Genomic DNA, 20,381 nt, shown 5'->3' with positions numbered 1-20,381 from the left:
CGGTTTTCCATGTGATTTTATGGCTTGTATATTACACCAGTTCAAGATGCATCTCCATTTCAGAAAATGAATTGCAGTCCTAGTTTTATACATTTTATGAAAGCTGCCACAGACACCCCATACACTATTTTCAGGACATAACTACCACAGTGCTGTTCAGTAGTCACTTACTTCGGATGCAACATAACTGCTGTCATTTGCTTTCATGCAATCTACAAGGCCATTTGCTGAGAAACATTAGTCCCTCTTTACCAGAGGAGATCAATCCAACCAGTGACGTCCCTTTGACGTTCTGGGAGCGTCTTAGACGGACTTGACTCTTTATTCCTTATGCAGCTTAAACTAAATTCCCAGGTGGTTGCTATGGGTTGTTGCTAGCAGGGTGCCAAGTAGTTGCTGTAGTGTTCTAATTATGTTGATTATATATAAAGTATTGTTCTGAACTGGAAAAATTAGCATTTTTGTTTTTTCACCTGGAGAACTGGGTTTCAATAAACACCTCATTCTGAACCCTAACCTGATGCAGACCCACATCTGTTCCACCAGACCATCACAGGTCAAGGTAAACAGGATAACCTGTGCCATAATAGGATTAGTACAAAGTAACATGAGAAATACAGAGGAGAACACTCTTGCCCCACATTAAAATGAATAACGCCAGAGAAACTGATAACCTCTTAAAGCTCAGGTTCTACAGGGCTGTTTGCTTATACCCTGCCACCCTAACCACTGTGCTCAAACAACTCATTGAGAATGTTACATTATAAAAAACAGGGTTTATTATAGTGAACAATAAAACTACTCAGTATTTTAGACATTTCTTATGTATCTTTTTAGCACAAAAACTAAGCAGCACCGTGGTCACATGGCTAAAATGAAGTTTCCAGACGAAACACATCAACATAATTTAGCAAGACCCCTCCCAAAGCCCACCCTCATGGCATCCTTTATGGGTTTCAAAGTTAAAGATATGCTGAAGATGAAGATAACATTTGGTTGCTGCATCTGACAATGATAATAAATGAGCTAGTAGTCCATCTCATGTCTTCACGACTTTCCATCTACGACTTCAGCAGGTGGAAGGGCTAGGAGGCACGATGTCCTCGACTGGCTGCGTTGCTGGGGCAGATTTGCTCTGCCGTGCGAGTGAAAATCCCGTCTAGGAGGAGGTAGCCTGCAACTGCCCTTTGTGCACGTACTCCAGCGCTGTGGCAATCGTCCGCATGTCCATCTCAATGCTGCGTGCCCAGTTTTCCACATCCCCGATTTCCTGGGAAATGAAGGAAGATACATGGGTGGCTATGCATCTTAGGTCTCCAAACTGCCTGGACAAAACATCTACAGACTGCCCATCTCAGGGGGGATAGAAGTTGGCCATTTCGATCTGATGGTTCGGGTAAGGGTGGGCATGGTTGAGAGTCACAGCTGAAATAGGCAGGGATATATATATATATATATATATTATTTATTTTTTTTTAATTATTATTTATTTATTTATCTATTTATTTTTTTAAGTTGCCATGTACCTCAATCCATCTAATTCTATTCAGACTTGTTCCAAACATTGGACTGGATAAATGTGGAAACAGACAACGTCTGTAACAGAATTTGTTTGTTGTTTTCAGGAACATTCTAGATAAATATTCAAGAAGATGGAAATTATTATTGTTTGTTGGGAAATTACAAGTACTTTAGCTCCAGTTTGCTTAACTGTATAGATCTGCAGACTTATCCAGTTTCTTCTAATGTAGTTATTGTAACATGAAAGTCAAAGTCAACTTTGTCATTCCTTCTCACCACAGATATATTGAATGAGGAATAATGTAGTTTTTTCAGTGCTACATTTTACATGAAACAGAAGCAGACAGTACTGCAAACAGTGTAATATTAATATCAATATCCAGATAGCAAAGAAATGTTATGACATGTTATGATCACTGACCTCATCTGAGACTCAAAAAATTATAAATCCCAGTCACAGAAAATGAGTAAAGTTTCTGTTGGGTGTTTTTTTATTTGTTTTTCATCAGATGCATTTAAAGAATATTTCCATACAACTGAGCAATTGGCTACATGAAACTGGCATGCTAGCACACAGTCACAACAAATATCAAGAGACACCGGTTCTTGTCATCCAAGCTTTCTTATGCCCATTTCCTGTAAAACATCTGAGTTATGACCCTGGCCTATTGCTCAAGACATATCCCGATAGTGATATGAAGTATGATGTGCAATACCCAAAAATGAACATGAAAAGAACATACATCCTGCAAGGGGAAATAGTGGACTGAGAACAGTGTACCTTTAAGGCCTGGTTGAAGCCCTCCACCATGTTGATCCACTGAGCTGTCTGCTTGGCAAATTGACCAGCTTGCACCTGCAAAGTCTTTACTTCATGGTCCAGCTTGCGTTGATTAACATAGGCCTGGGCCACACTGTCAAATAACAATGACAGAGATAAACTGGCTACGAACATACAAGAGAGGACTCTATGCAAACATCCTGCATTTCAAGCTGGTTCATTGAACTTGCAGAATTGCAGTTAACTCTTGAAAAGAAATAAAAATAGTTTTAATGTCATTATATGTTTATATACACTTTTAATGATATAAAAGGGACAAATGATGTAATAAGCATGTTGAGTTGCACTGGCTGTACCCCACATTTAGGTGATCCACTAATGCCTCCGTTAAACAAGTGGCTGCCACTATAGCTTCACGACGACGTCTCTCTGTGGTAAGGAGATATGTTAAGAGTAGGGACCTCCAACACTACAGTAAAATCATGAAAATGTAATGTCCAGTATTATTGATCAGTACCATTTGATTATCTATATTTAATTATCCATTAAAATAATACTACTATGTCCACTCAGCTGATGTATTTTCTCCCAAAAAGGTATATTAAAAATAAAACTGGCTCAAATTCTAAATGTATCCAATACAGTCACCAAATCAGTTATTTTACAGTACATTTGTTATACTTGAGATCAGTCTGGGCCATGGTTCAAACTGCTTAATGATATTCGTGCTTTCCCTCTTATAGATTCAGATCTTATAGGCCTTTATAACTCACTGAGAGCTTGTATTAGGTATGTTAAATGAGGCAGAATACCCCGGCCCCGGTGTTTCTACTCAGATAATCCTTCGCATTCAGAATGCAATCTCCGTCTTCTCTGGTGTTACATAAGATAGGTAAAATGTCTGAGCTTCGCTGAGCATTGTAGTTAGCTAACTACTAAAGCAAAGTGAATCTGATTCTGGTCAGGTCCAAATAAGCCTAATCATAAAATCGAAACAATAACACCATACTTTTCTTGATTCGCATATCCCTGCAAGCTAACTACATTAACGCTAGCCAGCTAGCTGTTATTTTGATTACTGTGATTGTTAAAGGTTTTTCTTCAGATAGAGTATGGCTAGAGTATTTTAAAGGGACGCACACAGCAGTCCGCATAGTTAACGGATAGCTATACTAACCTACCTAAATTACACCAATTAGCTATCGCTAGCAACATAATCTAGGTTAGCTAGGGTTCATTCGCCAAATTCTGTTGAGCTACCCAGAGAACTAGCAACGTCATACCTTGAAGCTCTTTTCTTTCGTTTTGTTTTGCTTGGTGTTCTTTTAAAAGCCGTGAGAGCATTTTGCTTTTTTATTGTAAAATAAATTTGTACAGAAAAACAATCGTTTAGACCACCGTAGTTATTGACTGTACATTTATCAGATTCCCGTGACAATCTTAGCTAGCTAGCTATAAATGTACGGATAGCAAAGAGGATCAACCAAATCTTCACTATAAAAGTCCGAATGTTATGAGACAGAAGAGAATAGAAAAGAAAGCATAAAATCCGAACTGCGATGAGTGTTGAGGAGTAACAGGGAGGGAAATAATAAAACAGCTGGTAGAGACTTTCAAAACCATATGGAAAATGGAAGTGGTACTTTCACCTTTTCTTTTGCTGCAAGAGAATGCGTGTTGATGCATGATATAGTATTTAAGCGCGATTCCTTTGGCCAAGTTCAAGACATCACTTGAGTGTATATTCATTTGTTTTGTGCTCACAAGACAATTTTCAAGTCAATTTCATAAATCAGAGACGGATTAAGTCATTTCAAAGTGTCCAGCATTAAGCATATATCAGATAAGCAGATACGTAAATCGTTTGCAAGACTTTTATTGCACCAAGTTGATAATATCAATAGGACACATTTCCTTAAAGAGTTCCCCGACTACAACCAACGCTCAGAATTCGTTACCGTTAGAGGATGCTGCATAAGAAGCCGTGTTTTTGTCATGTATAGAGGACACTCGATTGTTCAGTGAATTTGCAATTTTGAAACTGTTGTGCGCCTGGTTAGTGTTGTTATACCTAAGTTAGATCAGAGAGCATCGTTTAGTTTGTCCGAATGACGTAGCTAGCTAGCTAGGTAGTTAGCTAGATAGATAGGTAGTTAAATTAGTATAAGAGCTGACTAGTGGTGGTGTGTGATAATGCTTTTAGATTGCTAGAGTTTATGTCACGCTAGCATGTTATGCATCCTCCCAGCTTGTATTAGCCTTAAGGTCCATTGTCTAGGGAAGTCGAATGGCATATATCTGTTTTCTGGTGCTATTACAAGTTGAAGCAAAACGCCAGGCCTTCGCTGAGCATTGTGCTATGTCAAAACTATGAATCTGAGAAATTCAAGAAGTGTCGGAGCGTGTTCCCTTTTGAATGGGATAGAAAAACAAGGTAATGAGGTCTTGCCTGCTAAGTTAGATATCTAATCGCTAGATGATTACACTAGATGATTACAAGAAACGTCTTAGGCTAATCTACTATACGATAGCTACTGTTTTGTCAGGTTTTTTTGGACATTGAGAACAATCAGTGATGGTGTCTACAGAACATATTAAGTTGTGCAGCGATTACTGGTCACATTAAAAGGCTTTCCCCCAAAGGAACTCTCATCGCTGATTATTGCCCTCCAGTGCCTGATGTACAGCTAATATTCTTTGGGTTAGCCTTTAATGCTATTTCAATGTTTACTACAGGACGTCCTTGTGCAGAGTGACTTACAGAAGTGCTTTGTAGTCTCTATCAAATATATATCCTCATATGAGCATAGATAGGTCAGGGTCAAGAATACAACCAGGCTAAAACCCTGGCTCGAGTGGAAAAGAAGACAGTAAAAGATTTTGTTTTTTTTTTTCTTTCCGGGTGGGGGTGGTGAGTGCATATTTTAGTGCTTAGTGCTGCTCTGAAGAGGTGAGTGTCTCAGGTGTATGGACAGCCAGGGGAAGTTCAATCCACCACCTGGTTACCAGGATAGAGAAGGTGTATGTCTTTGTTGTGTCATTGAGGGATAGTCGAACCCCATTTTCAGCACTTGTTTTATTTGTATTATAGATAGTGTGCATGATTGCATGAGATGCCTCCACATTAGGTTCATATAGATATGCATATACAGAGTGCTTCAGTCTTGATATAATGTGAATGCAACAAAATATGAAAATTGTGTGGTGGCATATTAATTATATACTGTTTGCCAGGTGTGTTTTCTGAAAGCGCTTGCAAGTGCTGTGGTTTGTAAGACAAATGGAGTAAATTAATACACAAGCTCACCCCATAGAAAGGACAGGGCTTAGTACTGGCATTAAAACACAATAACTCTAATTGAGGGAATAGGTTAAGAATTATGTTAAATTGCGCAATGCCATGTAGGACTTCTCTTTAACTGCTGTGTTCCTAAATTCCTAAAGTAAGTTTAATCTGGAATCATCATAAACTGAAACTATTTTGGACCAGCTATGCAAATTATTAGGCCATGTGTTTTCTAAGCACTGTTGACTCATTCTCACCATCCGAATCCTAATGGCAGATGCTGACTCGAGGAGAAAGAGAAAGATAGCAGAGATAACCCAGGCTCTGAATACGACCCCTGTGGACGTGGCGGTGCTGAGGAGGATGGCAATTAGTGAAGGGGGGCTTCTCACAGACGAGATCCGTTGCAAAGTCTGGCCCAGACTTCTTAACATCCCCGTAGAGAGCATACCTGAACAACTTGGTAAGTTCACTGTACTTGTATTCTGCCTCAATCTCAGTCAACACTGAACTGTAACACAGATCTAGAGTGTTATTGACTAGTGATATGGGTAGAATATATGAAGATTAGGTTTGATTCACTTATTTTCCAGAGGAGGTGCAGAGAGAGAATAATAAGGACTACAATCAAGTGCTCTTGGATGTGCAAAGATCCTTGAGGCGCTTTCCTCCAGGTCAGTGTTGGCAGTATCTCCACATGGAAACATAATTCTAAAATTGATTGTTAAACAAAGAAAGAGCATTTTTTCCTTCAGTACTGGAACAGAATAAACAGACAACAAAAACAGTCACACATGACTGGGTGGGTGTTAACTATTTATAACTGAATCCATCTTTGCTGCTTTTAGGCAATAGTGACACACAGTTCTTTAATTATTTGAACATGGTGAACTGCCAATTCTGTTTTTTTTTAAAGTAGTTAAAAGTTCACAGCTATCAATGACATGCTGTTATAATTTCAGTATGTAAGAGTTACAATAGGGAAACTAATTGAGTAAACAAATATTCAGCATAATAGTGTATTTTATGTTATTTGAAATTAATAAAATATTAACTTGTTCTTAATATAATATTATGCTGCCCTAGGGACAGTGAAGTTATTGTCTACTTAGTTCAGGGCTGTGAGACATGGCAGTAAAACATTTTTTTGACCTTGTGAATCATTTAAGTTCAGTAAACTGTCTTACACATTCAAATGTGTGACTCCAGAAGCTCTACTGTGGTACAGAAACCTGGAGCTTCTTATCAAAGTGCACATAATCAGAAAGTCCTCCAGCAGATCCACAACATGTGAAAAATAACTATCATGTTTCAATATTTGAATTAAGTTTTTTTTATTTGAATATTAAAAAAAACAGAAATAGTACACATCACTCAATAGTAGTGTTTTAAAACGAGTCAATGTTTCTCCAAACCTCCTTAGGAAAAAAAAACAAAAAAAAACAAAGTGTCTAAGCCAGAGTGAGCTGCCCTACTGCAGTGCATGGCACCTATCTGAACGAAACTTGAATTGTGTGTGTTGCACCTGTGTAGGGATGCCTGATGAGCAGAGGGAAGGCCTGCAGGAGGAGCTGATTGACATCATTCTACGCGTGCTGCACAAGAACCCCCAACTGCACTACTACCAGGGCTACCATGACATCGTGGTCACCTTTCTGCTGGTGCTGGGAGAGTGCTTAGCCACTGCCCTGGTGGAGAAGCTGTCCACACATCACCTCAGGTGCCTGAGCCACTTTTTCAAACCCTGGGTCTGGGTGTGTGTGTATGTGAAAGAAGTGTAAGCTGTATTATAGTGAGAATACAGAATGTAACTTTTTTTTATATATACCCCCAATACATTTTAAACCCCAAACCATATATTTAAGCATTTCAGTGCTGTTATTTTTTGCTCTGACTACTTGTGTTTTGAGAGCTGAACGTTGATGTCTTTTCAATTGCAGGGACTTTATGGACCCCACTATGGACAACACGAAACACATACTGAATTACCTTATGCCAATTATAGAGCGGGTCAACCCAGATGTGTATGACTTCATGCAACAGTAAGTAGACATCTCGGTGCTTTAGTTTTGATGCAAATGAATTATGTAAATGACCTGATTTTCTGAGACGCAAAAATATGTTGAATATGCACTGTTAATTAAAATTGGCTTACAGATATGGTTTTAGGAATCCTACCTGTAATTAGTCCTTTTTCTTTGTAGCTGTAGTCTGACCAGTAATGCAACATTGTATCTGGATTTAAAGGTGTGGTTTATAGGTTTTATTGTTTTTTTGTGTTTTGTTTTTTTTTTAAGTGTTTCTATACCTATAATAATCATGCTATCCCAAAGACATGTAGATGTTTCATGCAGTGGATCTTGCTCATTTTTGTTTCAGGCTTTTGTTTCTGCTTTTCCAGCTGTGATGGTGACCTTACTTGGCCCCTTCCATTTTAAGATTCAACTCTACCACTTTTTTGTCTTGTAACTTCCTGTTTATATTGATAGTTATTTTTTAAAAAGCTGTGTGACAGTCAGTGTGCAAGCGTTAAATATATTTTATCCAGTGACCTGATGACTTAGAACTACAACATCCTTTTTCTGCTTATTTCATTCATAATTGGCTCCTTACATAACATACTTGAGGGTGGAGACTTTTTTTTTTTGCTCTTAAATTAAAGCACGAGTTTAATTTTTGGTAGTTAGTTGCAAGTTTGCTCCATTAAGATGCTGTTGGATGTGCAGATTATTGCATAAAAAATTGTTGACCTTGAGTAGGCTTTAACCAATGGAAGGCATTATGCACTTCTTGAGATTACTTTTAGCTGCAAAATTTCATTGTTGCAGCTAATTTGTCTCGTGTGTGTGATTCATGGATTAAATTTGTAGAAGAGGCTATTTCAGTAGAGGTTCTGGGGTGGGTGAAGTTGGAGTTGGATTATCAGTGTTTTTATTGTAAATACATTTCACATCAAAGGCAGTACAAGACTTTAAACTACACCTTTAAGACTCCTAACTTTAATTTGAAATTAATTTGAGCCAATCTCAGCTTTTGTTTTGGTTTTATTTTTATAGAGACTGAAAAATTAGGACACACTGTGACTTTAAGGCAAAAGTTTTAGCCTGACTCATTATTATGCATTCATTTTTTAAACTCAATGCATGCATCTTTATAAGTGATATTTGATGCCAAACTGACAAGTTTGTCTTTAGGGCAGAGGTGGGCACCATTTTTGCCCTCAGCTGGCTCATCACCTGGTTCGGCCATGTGCTAGCAGATTTCCGCCATGTGGTGCGGTTGTACGATTTCTTCCTGGCCTGCCACCCTCTGATGCCAATTTATTTTGCTGCTGTGGTGAGTTTCTGTTTGCATTGCAGCATAAAGCATAAGTGTTCCACAAACATCAAGGTGTGTCTGGCTCAGACCAGGAATTTCTTGCACACTCACCAGATTCAAGTGCAAGTTTCTGTCAAGCTTTTAGCAGGCATGGCTAGCAGAAAAAATATGTACAGCCAACTATGCTAGCTGGACTCCATAACTTTTTTATTAGCTTAGGCTGGAAGTAACATCAGAGCTAGCATTTCAGGTTTCTTCCTTATACTTTGATCCTGTGCAGGCATGTTTGAATTGAAAAGGAGCCCAATCTTGGCTGACCTTCGCGTGTCTGTGTCTGGCACATCTTTCTCTGCACCGCTGCATTCTCAGATTGTGCTCTATCGGGAGGAAGAGGTGCTGGACTGTGAGTGTGACATGGCCATGCTACACCACCTGCTGTCTCAGATTCCTCAGGACCTACCCTACGAGACCCTCATCAGCCGCGCCGGGGACCTCTTCGTCCAGTTCCCACCCTCTGAGCTGGCCAAGGAAGCCACACAACAGCACAGTCTGGAGTGAGTTCATCTCACTAGCCATCCATGGTTCTGCCTGCTCTTTCTCTCTCACTACCACTACCATGACTACTACTACTACTACTACTACTACTACTACTACTGCTGCTGCTCTTTTACAGCTTCTGATAACTACTCAGTTTTCTAAGTATTTTACATATTTAAGAAAAAGTAGTATTATCAGTGCATCTGTCACCAAGCCCCATAGACAAATGTTCTAATTTAATGTCATTAATGTCTGTCAAATTCTAATATTATACCCATATTTCTAATATTACATCATGACTTTATTACCATACTTCATGTATCTACCAATATAAATCTACTGATATAAATCCCTAATTTTAGGCATGTGCTAAATGCTTTTATCTACTAGTTTAAATAGCAGTTTAAACATGTTTGGTACACTAGGGACAGAGTAAAAGAGCACATACAACAAGGCAATGCACAGTGTTGATCAGATGTAGCCAACCGAAGAAAAAAAAAAAAAAAGAGAAAGGGAAAAAAAAACAACACAGGAAGGTGAAATGGTGATCATGTACAAACTTCTCAAATATCAGCAGACTGCATGCTAGTCACCAAAATAACAAATCCCTCCTGTTCCTCAGAAGCCCCGCCTCCACCTCTGAAGATGTCCAGTCAGCCCGGCGCCGGAGGAAAGAGCAACTGCGGCCGCCACAGCAGCAGCAGCAGCGCAACCCGGTGGAGGTGCAGCGCAGCGCCCTGGCCGTCGTCCAGCCTACCGCCCGCCGCATCATGCGGCTAGCCGTCATGGGCCTGACCGTGGCTTTGGGTGCAGCGGCTTTAGCCATGGTGAACTCCGCCTTGGAATGGGCCCCCAAACTTGACCTCCTCTTCCCCTGAGTGGAGTGGTCAGTCGAAACCCTCTCTCCATGAGACTGTAAAAGGAGGGCTGTTTTTCCCCCTTTTTAAATTTTTTTGTTTGTTTATATCTATGGAGTCAACAGAACGGATACATGTCGTTCTAAGAGTGAGTTATAACAACTGTTTTCCCCAACAGTTTAGCCTGAGAAAGGTACTGAGCCCTGGTGAGTCAGTGATGACGACTGATTTCAAGAGAAAATTCAGTTTTACTTTTTCAGGGAGTGGATGTTGGTGTCAGATGAGTCCTGAATGGACACGTCTTGTGTGCCCAAATCCATTTCAAACAAAAAAGTTACCAACTTTACCTTACAGTAATGAGACCAAAACATTTGCTGAAATCCCACCTTTATATTGTTGGCACTTAATATATTTTATTTATGTATATTGTTGTGTATCAATAGGATATAGCCCATTATTTTTTATATATGCTCTTTAAAATCATTAAAGGAACAGAATGACAAGATTTTTTTAAATTAGCAGCCCAATTTATATGCTCTTTGTTTGACACAAGAAAACAGCGTGGATGATGTGCAAGGATTTCATGTTATTCAAATGGATGCAGCCGCCAAACCTGTTGGACCTTGTGCAATTGCGCAGTGCAGAGTGCTATGACATCCACTTCTTGATTACATTTTATGCAGTAAACTTCATGTTGCACAAACTGTTCCAGTGAACTTCTGTGCATGAAGACTGTATATCAAACAATTAACTGGTTCTGATGTGTTGAAGTTGATGTACTGACATTAAAAATTTAGGTGGCTTTAGTTTCTTAATGGTATAGTTGTAGAATCAATGCAATAGACTGGTGTGTGTAAATATTCAGTGTTTATTTGAAATATCAGTTGACAAGATTATTTTTGCCTAATTACCACTTTGTAACTGAAGTGTACCAATCAGTGCATTTTACTATAACTTTGCTTGGGTCTGTGTATTTATAATCCATATTTAATTCATAGTTTTGCATCCCACTGGAATCCATGATGGATCATAAGTTAAATTGCATTTGGACTGAAATTTATTCATGTTGACTGGTAGCACTTTGCAAGTGTAAGGAGCTGTGTTTGATATGCTAATCATTACTTTAATCCACAAAGTATGTTCAGCTACAAATAAAGAAAACTGTTACTACATGTATTCCAAATAAGATGCTGTACAAGATTGCCCTATAAGGCAAACAATAATTTATGTCTTGCCCTCTACCAATTTTTTATTTAAATTATTAATGCCCCAATGTTGTATGTAAACTATATATTATGTTAGAAAACACAGTTAATCTCCACTCGCAGTGGTCAGATGGTTTTAAGGAATATTGCTACACTAAACCTCAAAACATTTTCTCTGTGTTCAGGGTAACTCAATGTCTTTAGTGTTTCCGTTGCTTAGTTTTAGAGTTGGAGACAACGTGAACATGAGCTCCGATAAACCTGCATGGATAAAGTACAGTGGGAGGGTGGGGGGGGGATTTAAAAAAAAACAACAACAACTCAACCAAATCTTTACACTGCTCCTTGTAGGTTACAAATATTAACAATTCTGTTATTGTTTCCTTATTTCATTTAAAAATATAATTAAATTTAAAATATTCTAATTTGGATATTCAAATATTATTTGTAAAAAATAAATGGCTATCTTTAGGAGGTGCATTTCTTAAAAACACCATACATCTTAGCCCAACATAACCAACAAATGTCCATAAAACATTTTTTACAAGCTTTTTTGCATATATTACTAAGATTATGATGATTGCACACCCTTCTAATTAGTCACCATTTAAATTATTATTACACTTGTGTAAGCTTTCCCTGGTGATTAATGCAAGAGGTTACTGCCTTTATTCCACATTATCACAGAGTTAGTGTAACAAGAAGCACTAAGGACTAAAGTCATGACTGGAAGATTTACATAGATCAGTGACAGTTCTGGCAGTTTGGGTGACAGGGAACCCCATTGACACGACACCTGCAGCCACCCGATGTATCTCCGCTACCCTGTAGACAGAGAAGTTATTCACACACCAAGTACAACATTTCTATATAGTTATCAGAGCAGCAAAGGTATCACCATCACAATCAGCAATGGTAAACCAAAGGAACAGGGACCACATTTAACTTATACAAGGCTACTTAAATATCAGCAGAGAACACTGCAACCCTAAATGAATTATGGCTGCTTAATTATAATGCATCCTGGTTTGTTAAATTATTTAAAAATAAAAACTATTTTGTCATTTGTATCATTGTAGATTCAAGTACCTTCCTAAGTTTACCCAAGATGAAACCGAAATAAGCAAGAGGCTTACCTGTACATATGTAAGTAAGTATGCTTACCTGTGGGCCCCATCTGGTTTGTCTGGTCACCCAGCAGATTTCTGTCTTGCACATGAGACAGCAGATCCAGTCACACCCATCTTTCTTCTGTATAATCACCTTGCATTTAGGGCAGTACATAGCTTCCCTATTCTGCACCATCATCTGACATGGATAACAGGAAGCCCAGGTCATCGTCCATACTGCTTAGTGGCAATGGTTAACAGGCTAATGTATTGTGACTACTCATTGGCTCACTAACCTCAAGCATCTCTGTAGTCCTCTTGGCTGCAATGTCATTCGCTGCTCTGATGCGAAGGTCATCTTGGTACTCTTTACAGTTCATGCCTTTGTGAATGGCCTAGGAGAGAAAATGATTCTTCACCCATAAATACTAATGACTCCATGAATATTCAAAAGTTGCTGGTGACTAGTTAGTATTCATTTAGTATTCATCAACTACAACTTGTCTCTCCAATTCATGGGTGGCTGTTCTGGTACAGACTGAAGCAATCCAGAAAAACCAGTCATTTAAACAATTGTAATTTAGATGACAAAATTCTGGATTTTAAAACTTTCTGCAGACAGACAATACCAAATTCAAAGTCAAATTTATTTATATAGCACCTTTTACAACACAGTCACAAAGCAGCTTTACACATTCAGGTGTGAAGTGAGAAATGTTGATTTGCATGAACTCAGAACTTTAAAAAATATATTATTTTTCCCCCAAGGATTTCTCAGAAACCCCAGTTATAACAGGACACATTTTGTTGTCAACTCTGGTAAAAGCTGAGCAACTGAGGCTTTGTTGAGGAAGGTCAGAGTTGGACTTTTCCACCCACCTTGCAAAGTAGGCAGTTTGTCTCGTTGCAGATGTCGCAGGTAAACTCATTCACATTGTCTTCAAAGATGCACCAGCCCATGCAGTCTGGAGTCTTGCAGTGGTAGCTATTCTCACAGCGAGACTCAGCAATGTTCAACCTCAGTTCCAGAAATTTCTGGTACTCATCCTGAGAAAGAAGCTGTAAGAGAAATCTGAGTCAGCAGTTGTCTATAAAGAAATTTATCCCTTTAGCCATGTTGAAGGGATTCTTAACCTAGAAACACTAATGTAACTAACACTGAATTAAAGGAATCGAGGACTAGGCAGATCTCATTTGTGTAAAATAAACTTGGACAGTTTTTATTCCTAACATTTTTGGTGATTTGTCTTTTAACTATACCTGGAAGACTACAACTCTATAGAGTTTAAATATTGTTTTTGGGCCAGGCTTATGACCTGAAAGATGCATTGGTTTATTGCAGTGTGGTTGCATGTTTGTAGAAAAAGTTCATTTTGCTTATGAACTGAGTACAAGAGTTTTACCGTTTTAATCTCTCGGTCTTGAAGGTTGCAATTACAGGAATATTTTTCATCTGCGTAAGGACACAGAACTTCTGCATCCACACAGTTCAAAATGGTTTGTTTCAGACATTCTCTGTTTATCAAAACAAAGAAAAAGTTAAACTAATTTACGTTTTTGATCATATTAAAAGTGCAGTCTAACCATGCTTCATTGAACAGTACCTGCAAAAGCTGTGCAGACACTCTCGTAGAGTGGCACCCTCCCCTGGCATGACTGAGCTATAGCAAATGGTACAATCCAGCTCCTCCTTGTTGCTTATAAGGTCTTGGGCATCAGTCTCTAACAGATCAAGAAAGTTCTGCTCCCGTTCATCTATGATGGACTGTACCATTTCATGACATCCAAGAAACAGAAAAGAAAAATGCAGACAGTCACTGAAATATTCCATTGTCATTCAAAAAATACTATATAGTAACAGCAGGTATGATTTGTATTATCGCTTAAGTGCATTTACATTTTTGGCATTTAGCAGCCAATATGTTATCCAGAGCGACTTACAAAAGTGCCTTGTTATCTACTCATAGAATGTATAACAGCGTGTACCGTAGGTTAATCAAAGATACCACTGAACTAGAATACTGCTAAAATACAGGATTCTATGCTAATACCTAGAAGAAACAAAATGAGCACATGTACTATATCAAACAACGATAAGTGCAATACCAAACACTAAGGGCTAGAATCATTCAGTTAATCAATAGCGGTAAAACGTTTTAAATAGCTGCAGAATTAGTGGTCAATTAAATGCTCCACGAATAGATGAATCTTCAGCCTGCAATAGAAGACAGCAAGGGATTCTGTTGTTTAGACAGCCAGTGGAAGTTCATTTCACCATCTGGGAGCAATTCCGAGTTAGGCAGAATTGACATTATTGACTCACTGACAGTGTCTTCATAGTCCAAGTCTTTCAATTCACTGTCAGAAGAATGCAGGGCATAGAATCAACACTGCATAAAATGAGAACTGGAATAGTTACAAATTTTCCACCATGTAATTTCTTCTAGGTATCAGCACTGATTCCTGTATTTAACAGTATTCTTGTTCAAAGGTATCTTTGACTCCAACCTACTGTACTGGCTAGGATACATTCTATGAGCAAATGACAAAGCATTTTTATAAGTCGTTCTGGATAAGAGCATCTGCTAAATCCCAACAAAGTAATGTAAATGTAAAAATAATTAAATAATTAGATTTCTTACAAAACACCTGAGTAGTACTTTTACCATCAAATGTTTGTGACTTCTGTTCAGCCAAGCTGTATAACTCAGCTGTTCAGCTCACCAGTTCATACTGGAGGCTGGCCAGCTCCTCCTGCTGTAATCTCTGGGCCTCCTTCTCATCTGGCTGGTACAGGTCTGGTATTTTGTAGTTCTGGGGCCTCTCAGCACTACATATCTCACACCCAGGCCGTGTGGGCTTGTTCACAAAGGTGCACTGCAGGCAGGACCAGCCGACCTATAACCACATAGCCCAGACATGTCACTACAGCGCCAGTCACAGATAATGATAATTACCCAATAATAATGTCTCTATTGTTTTATTGTTTAAATTGTAAGCCTGATTGCCTATATTGTAGTTTGGCCATGTAATCCTGAAGGATGTTTCTATTATAACTGCAATAGGGATTTTTAAATACCATTGGCTTGGGAGGAACAGGTGGCTTGGTAGCACCCGATGTGCCGATTGTTTGTCTAAGAGGTGCCTGAGGTTGTTTCATTCTTGCTCCCAACTCTTCTGGGCCTCTGGCTTGCAGGGAGAGCATCTCAATGTTCTCAATTATACCTTGACACAGCAATAAGCAAAATTTGGTTGACATGCAGACCTGTGTTCGTTTTTAACCCCATCCATTTTCAGCAATGGAACACAAGGAGCAAGTGAAAAATCAATCATCGACCATTATATAGTGTTCATAATTTTCCTCTTCAACCCTGCAATGTCAAAAACTCAAATGAGCACTTTGTTAAAGGTTATTTAATGATGAATTTACCGCATTATGGCCCACAGACCCAAACTGTAAAATCACTAGACTTATGGAACATCTTGTGGAATTATTAACATCTGTGACCGATGCCGCAATATTCTTTCCAAGCTATGCTAAACAATACTATACAGCTACAGAAACGTGTGTACGGGCTATGCCTGACCATATGAATCTTAATACGTTTAAAGAAATGAGGGCCAAAAGGGGTTGCTACCGCCTATCCTCCGGCATTCCTCCTCTTGCTTCTGCTGTTCATGGCTGAAGTTGGCTGCCTGGGCGGACTTGATGAAGAGGAATGCCTGGTTGTCATCTTCCGTCACATTGTGGCTGAAGAGTGTGTCCCTGTCCTGAGCGAGACGTTTCCCAAGAATCCAGCACTGCAGAGATGGGTGGAAGCCGTAGTCATGGTTAATCTGCAAAGGTAGAGAGGGTGTCATTGAGTTAGGAATGTGTCACTGAGTTAAGACAAACGTGTTGCCACTAAAATGTCACAGTAAATTTTAGAAGAATAAAATATTTCAGTTATTGACAAATGCAGATACAGTCTCATTCCACAGGAATTGGAAATTCAGTGAGTCAGAATGCATTCCAGGATCACGCACAATGATGTAGGGGTGGGAGGATCAGCTTCCTGGTGTATTCCTGGCCTTGTAAAATAGCAGAAGTACACTGATGAATATGTGTAAAAATTGTACTGCATTTTTTTTAGCCCAGGATATTTGCAACTACAGAAGTGCCTTTATTTGTCAAAACAACTGCAGAATTACTAAGAACATGACCGATTGGTCAGGAAGCTCATAGCACACAATAACAAAAGTGATCTATTTGCATGCTGGTGTAGCAAAAATAAACAAATTTATACATTATTTTGGGGGCAGTGGTAGCTCAGTAGTTAAGGTACTTGATTTGCAATCAGGTAACCAGTTTAAGTCCCACCACTTCCAAGTTACCACAGCTGGTCCCCCGTAGCAAGGCTCTTAACCCTCAATTGCTCAAGTTGCATTCAGTCATAATTATAAATCGCTTTGAATAAAAGCTTCAGCTAAATGCCATAAATGTTAATAATTAACAAGGGTATCACCCTATACATAGATAAATATAATTTTTTACCAATTAATTACTGAAAGTTTCCAGAATAACCAACCTAATGAATAGTAATGAAGTTTATTGATTAACGAATAAAACATGGTTAACAGAAAAAAACTTCACATATCACCGCCCTTTTAAAGCAACCAGTCTGCTCTTCTAATCAGCATGGCAGAGTGATATCAGCTGCCTTGTTCTCGTTAACACTTTCTCCTGAGCTAACAAGAAGATCACTGCAATGATGTTAGCAGGCCATTTTGTGGCAGGGCTGAAATGCAGTAATTTTTGTGATTAAGTTCATTTTCATGGCAAGGAATGACTTTGCAATTAATTGCAATTCATATCATCACTCTTCACAATCTAGAGTTAATGAAAATTGCCACCATAATAGCTGAAGCAGCAAACTTTGTGATAACAGTTCAGCAGTAATGAGACTAGTTACATTTTGCTTAGAATTAAGTTTCCTTTGAATGTTATATGCATCACAACCTTCAGTGGTGGTTAATTAATCTAGGTTGAGGAGCCTGTTGCAGTCACTGAAGGCTGATGTTGATTCATAGTCCACACAATCAAATATTCTTATTCATTAAAAATAATAAAGAAACATATTCCTTCTTTGAGTTTGGACTTGTTGCGATGTTCAAGAAAGGACACTTTGTATGGAAAAGGTTAAAATCCAGTAGTTCTTCAGGAGTAATGCATGCAGATCTAGTTATTCTGGAATGTGAATTTATCCTTGAGTTCCAAGAGGAGTGTTTTATGGTCTTTGTCACGGTTAGTCCCTCCCAGCTTCCATGTTCCATATTTTCCCCATCTTGTGTATTTTAGTTTCATTTTCTCCACCACTCATTTGATTTTCCACACCTGTCCCTTGTTTCTAGTCTTATTACATTCATGTATTTAAACCCTGTCGTGTTCCCTGTGTCTTGGCTGTTCATTATTTGAATACATGCTTTTATGTGTTAGGTTCATTGTATTTTAATGGTGGTGTTTGTGTTAGAATTTCTTAGCCCTTGAGTTTTTCCATAGTCTTTGTTATAGCCTGTTTCCTCTGTTTGCCTTTGTGTGCTTTTGATTTGTGTTTCCTAAATTTTGTTTATCCTAGCCCTTTTGTTTGTCATGTATCCCCGTAATCTCTATGTTGGCTCTATGACCCTGGACCGTTATACCGACTCTGACTCTGGATTTGCCCCTAATAAATCTCTCTTTTCTCCGCACAGGTGTCCACGTCCTTACTGCTAAACATTACAGTTTTTGAGTTCCCCCGGCCAAATTGTGAGTTATCTTGGGGTGAGAGTGCAGTCAAGGTTTGGGGTGGGGGCGGAGGCTGATTCTCTAGGCTGGTTCTCAACAAACTCTGCTGGGTGACCACATAGCTCCAGAGTTTTTGTTTGGCATGTTCTAACTCCCCTAATACTTAACTGTTTAAAATTCTTCACTTAAAAATAGGCAGCTGGGTTCATTCACTTGTGTAACAATTAAGAGAACACCAAGCATTCCAGAACCTAGACTCTACAGCAATGTGATTTGATAGGTTTTGTATATGTAAAGTCAGGCTTTAAAATATTGTGCACCCTTGTGGCACAATCCATCATATGACAGAACCAACTCATGCCAACCACAGCCTGTTATCCCTCTTGCCCTCTGGAAGAAGCTATAGGAATCTCCGATCCTGAACAACCAGGCTTGGGAACTGCTTCTCTCCACTCCCCCAAACTGTTTTACATGTAAACCTGGCTACTCACCCCTAAATGTTATGACTACAAACTACTCAGATGCCCCCCATTTGCCTACTTCATTATATTGTGAAATGCTAGGGATGTCCCAATATGATCTCAAAGATTTGTATCAGGGCCAATCAAGGCATTTTTTAACTGATCAGTATAGGCTTTACCGAGCATAAACCTAAGCCCGATCCTTTGTTTGCAATTCTGCGATCATATGGGTGTCATAAACGGAGAACCGAGCGCATTTAAACTGTCTGCAGTGTGGAAATATTTTAAAATGGAAAATGAAACAAGTCCAACAGCCACATATAATGTCTGCAATGTAAGCATTTCACGAGGCATTAGTAACAGAGCTATGTTCTATATTAACAGTGAGTCTACTCAGGTTAGCCAGACAAAGGCTGACAGAAGTAACACACACTAGAGGAAAATTTTAAAAGAAGAGAGAAATTTTCTCCAGACAGCAGCATGGCCAAAAAGCTTACATGGAAGGAAATCTAATTAATTGCAATTAACAGCCCATGGCAGTGGTAGAAAATACAGGTTTTAGTCATCTTTTGGAGTTTTTGGAGCAATTGTGCATCATACTCTCTCAAGACTACATTTCAGACAAGGCTCCACCGAAGATTTACAACAAGGTTTGCAACCGCATACAAGGTCTTTTATCAGATGTGACTGATGTTGGCTTTACCACAGATATTTGGAGTTCTGATGTTTCCCAGATGTCGTTACTTAGTCTCTCTATAATAATAAACTTTGTTTCTGTATATTTCTTTTTTATTTTATACTTTTTTATTTTATACTGCCTCTGTAATTTTTATCCTACCTGTGTCTTAGTATAGCCATACCCTCTTTTCGTTTACAGATGCACTTGACATTGTGAATGACAATAAATTCAACTGAATTGCACTGAACTGATTTGAATCTCGTCTCTACCCTTGTCAGTCTCTTTCTGCCTTTTCCGCTTGGATTTTGTACTGTTGCTGCCTCTGTTCCCATCCTGGACTGACCTTTTGACTGTGCCCCTGATTTCAATTTTTGCCTTTGTGTTTTTGTACCTTTTGTACCTTTGCATCACTATATAACATCACTATACTCCTACAAAATGGATCCTTCTATGTCCTCATAATGCCCACACAAGTTTATATATAGTTCTTTGGATGACTACAGTTGTTTGTTGAAATATCAAATTGGACTGAACACTGAGGTATAGCAGCTGGAGCCACATGTCTAGTGACCTTTCAAGAGTCAATGTACAACAGATAAGGGGTGTTAATGGGGGAAAGGACTACATGACGCAGACTGAAGGATTACATTAATGTTTTGTGGCGTGTAAGCAATGAGCGAAGAACTAGCTTATTTACAGAAACAGGTAGATATTAGGTAGCGACATTGGGCATTATTTTTGCTTTGAAAGGTGCTGGCAACAAGAATGCACACTGGGCTCTGCGTTCAATTTAGCTGCACCTGAAATTCACATTCTCTTTAAGAAATCAAGTCGTTGAGCATGCACATTCACTGAAAAGAAAT

At 38.8% G+C, this 20,381-nt stretch overlaps 3 protein-coding genes across 7 annotated transcripts in view; 1 reads left to right on the top strand and 2 right to left on the bottom strand.

Moving 5' to 3' along the window:
- Positions 1-756: 756 nt before the first annotated feature.
- Positions 757-3,771, bottom strand: bloc1s1 (biogenesis of lysosomal organelles complex-1, subunit 1). Its single transcript, XM_027015228.2, has 4 exons — positions 3,586-3,771; positions 2,659-2,731; positions 2,303-2,435; positions 757-1,270 (listed from the first exon to the last, which is right to left on the bottom strand). Exons 1-4 carry the CDS (start codon positions 3,644-3,646, stop codon positions 1,160-1,162), a joined length of 378 nt encoding a protein of 125 aa, XP_026871029.1. The 5' UTR covers positions 3,647-3,771; the 3' UTR covers positions 757-1,159.
- Positions 3,772-4,219: 448 nt separating this feature from the next.
- Positions 4,220-11,472, top strand: tbc1d20 (TBC1 domain family, member 20). 2 transcript variants are annotated; one of them, XM_027015248.2, is made up of 8 exons: positions 4,220-4,736; positions 5,866-6,051; positions 6,182-6,262; positions 7,122-7,308; positions 7,529-7,630; positions 8,783-8,924; positions 9,276-9,460; positions 10,066-11,472. In XM_027015248.2, the coding sequence occupies exons 1-8, from the start codon at positions 4,673-4,675 to the stop codon at positions 10,319-10,321; spliced, it is 1,203 nt and encodes a 400-aa protein (XP_026871049.2). In that variant the 5' UTR covers positions 4,220-4,672; the 3' UTR covers positions 10,322-11,472. The 2 variants fall into 2 exon arrangements, with proteins under 2 accessions (XP_026871049.2, XP_035376153.1); XM_035520260.1 differs by having other exon boundaries at positions 4,220-5,745.
- rbck1 (RanBP-type and C3HC4-type zinc finger containing 1) overlaps positions 10,806-20,381 on the bottom strand; it is a 13,134-nt gene continuing 3,558 nt past the window's right edge. For all 4 annotated transcript variants that reach the window (XM_027015245.2, XM_027015244.2, XM_035520257.1 and 1 more), the window contains 9 exons: positions 16,253-16,451; positions 15,694-15,839; positions 15,339-15,512; positions 14,219-14,379; positions 14,018-14,129; positions 13,494-13,673; positions 12,911-13,009; positions 12,670-12,813; positions 10,806-12,330 (listed from right to left, as the gene is read on the bottom strand). In XM_027015245.2, coding sequence (XP_026871046.2) covers positions 12,250-12,330; positions 12,670-12,813; positions 12,911-13,009; positions 13,494-13,673; positions 14,018-14,129; positions 14,219-14,379; positions 15,339-15,512; positions 15,694-15,839; positions 16,253-16,451 — 1,296 coding nt within the window. In that variant the 3' untranslated portion in view covers positions 10,806-12,249. The remainder of the gene's footprint in view (positions 12,331-12,669; positions 12,814-12,910; positions 13,010-13,493; positions 13,674-14,017; positions 14,130-14,218; positions 14,380-15,338; positions 15,513-15,693; positions 15,840-16,252; positions 16,452-20,381) is intronic.

This window comes from Electrophorus electricus, chromosome 20 (assembly GCF_013358815.1).
Source record: "Electrophorus electricus isolate fEleEle1 chromosome 20, fEleEle1.pri, whole genome shotgun sequence".
NCBI lineage: Eukaryota > Metazoa > Chordata > Actinopteri > Gymnotiformes > Gymnotidae > Electrophorus > Electrophorus electricus.
Note: the sequence above shows the minus strand (reverse complement) of the source record. Positions and strands in the feature narration are given on the sequence as shown.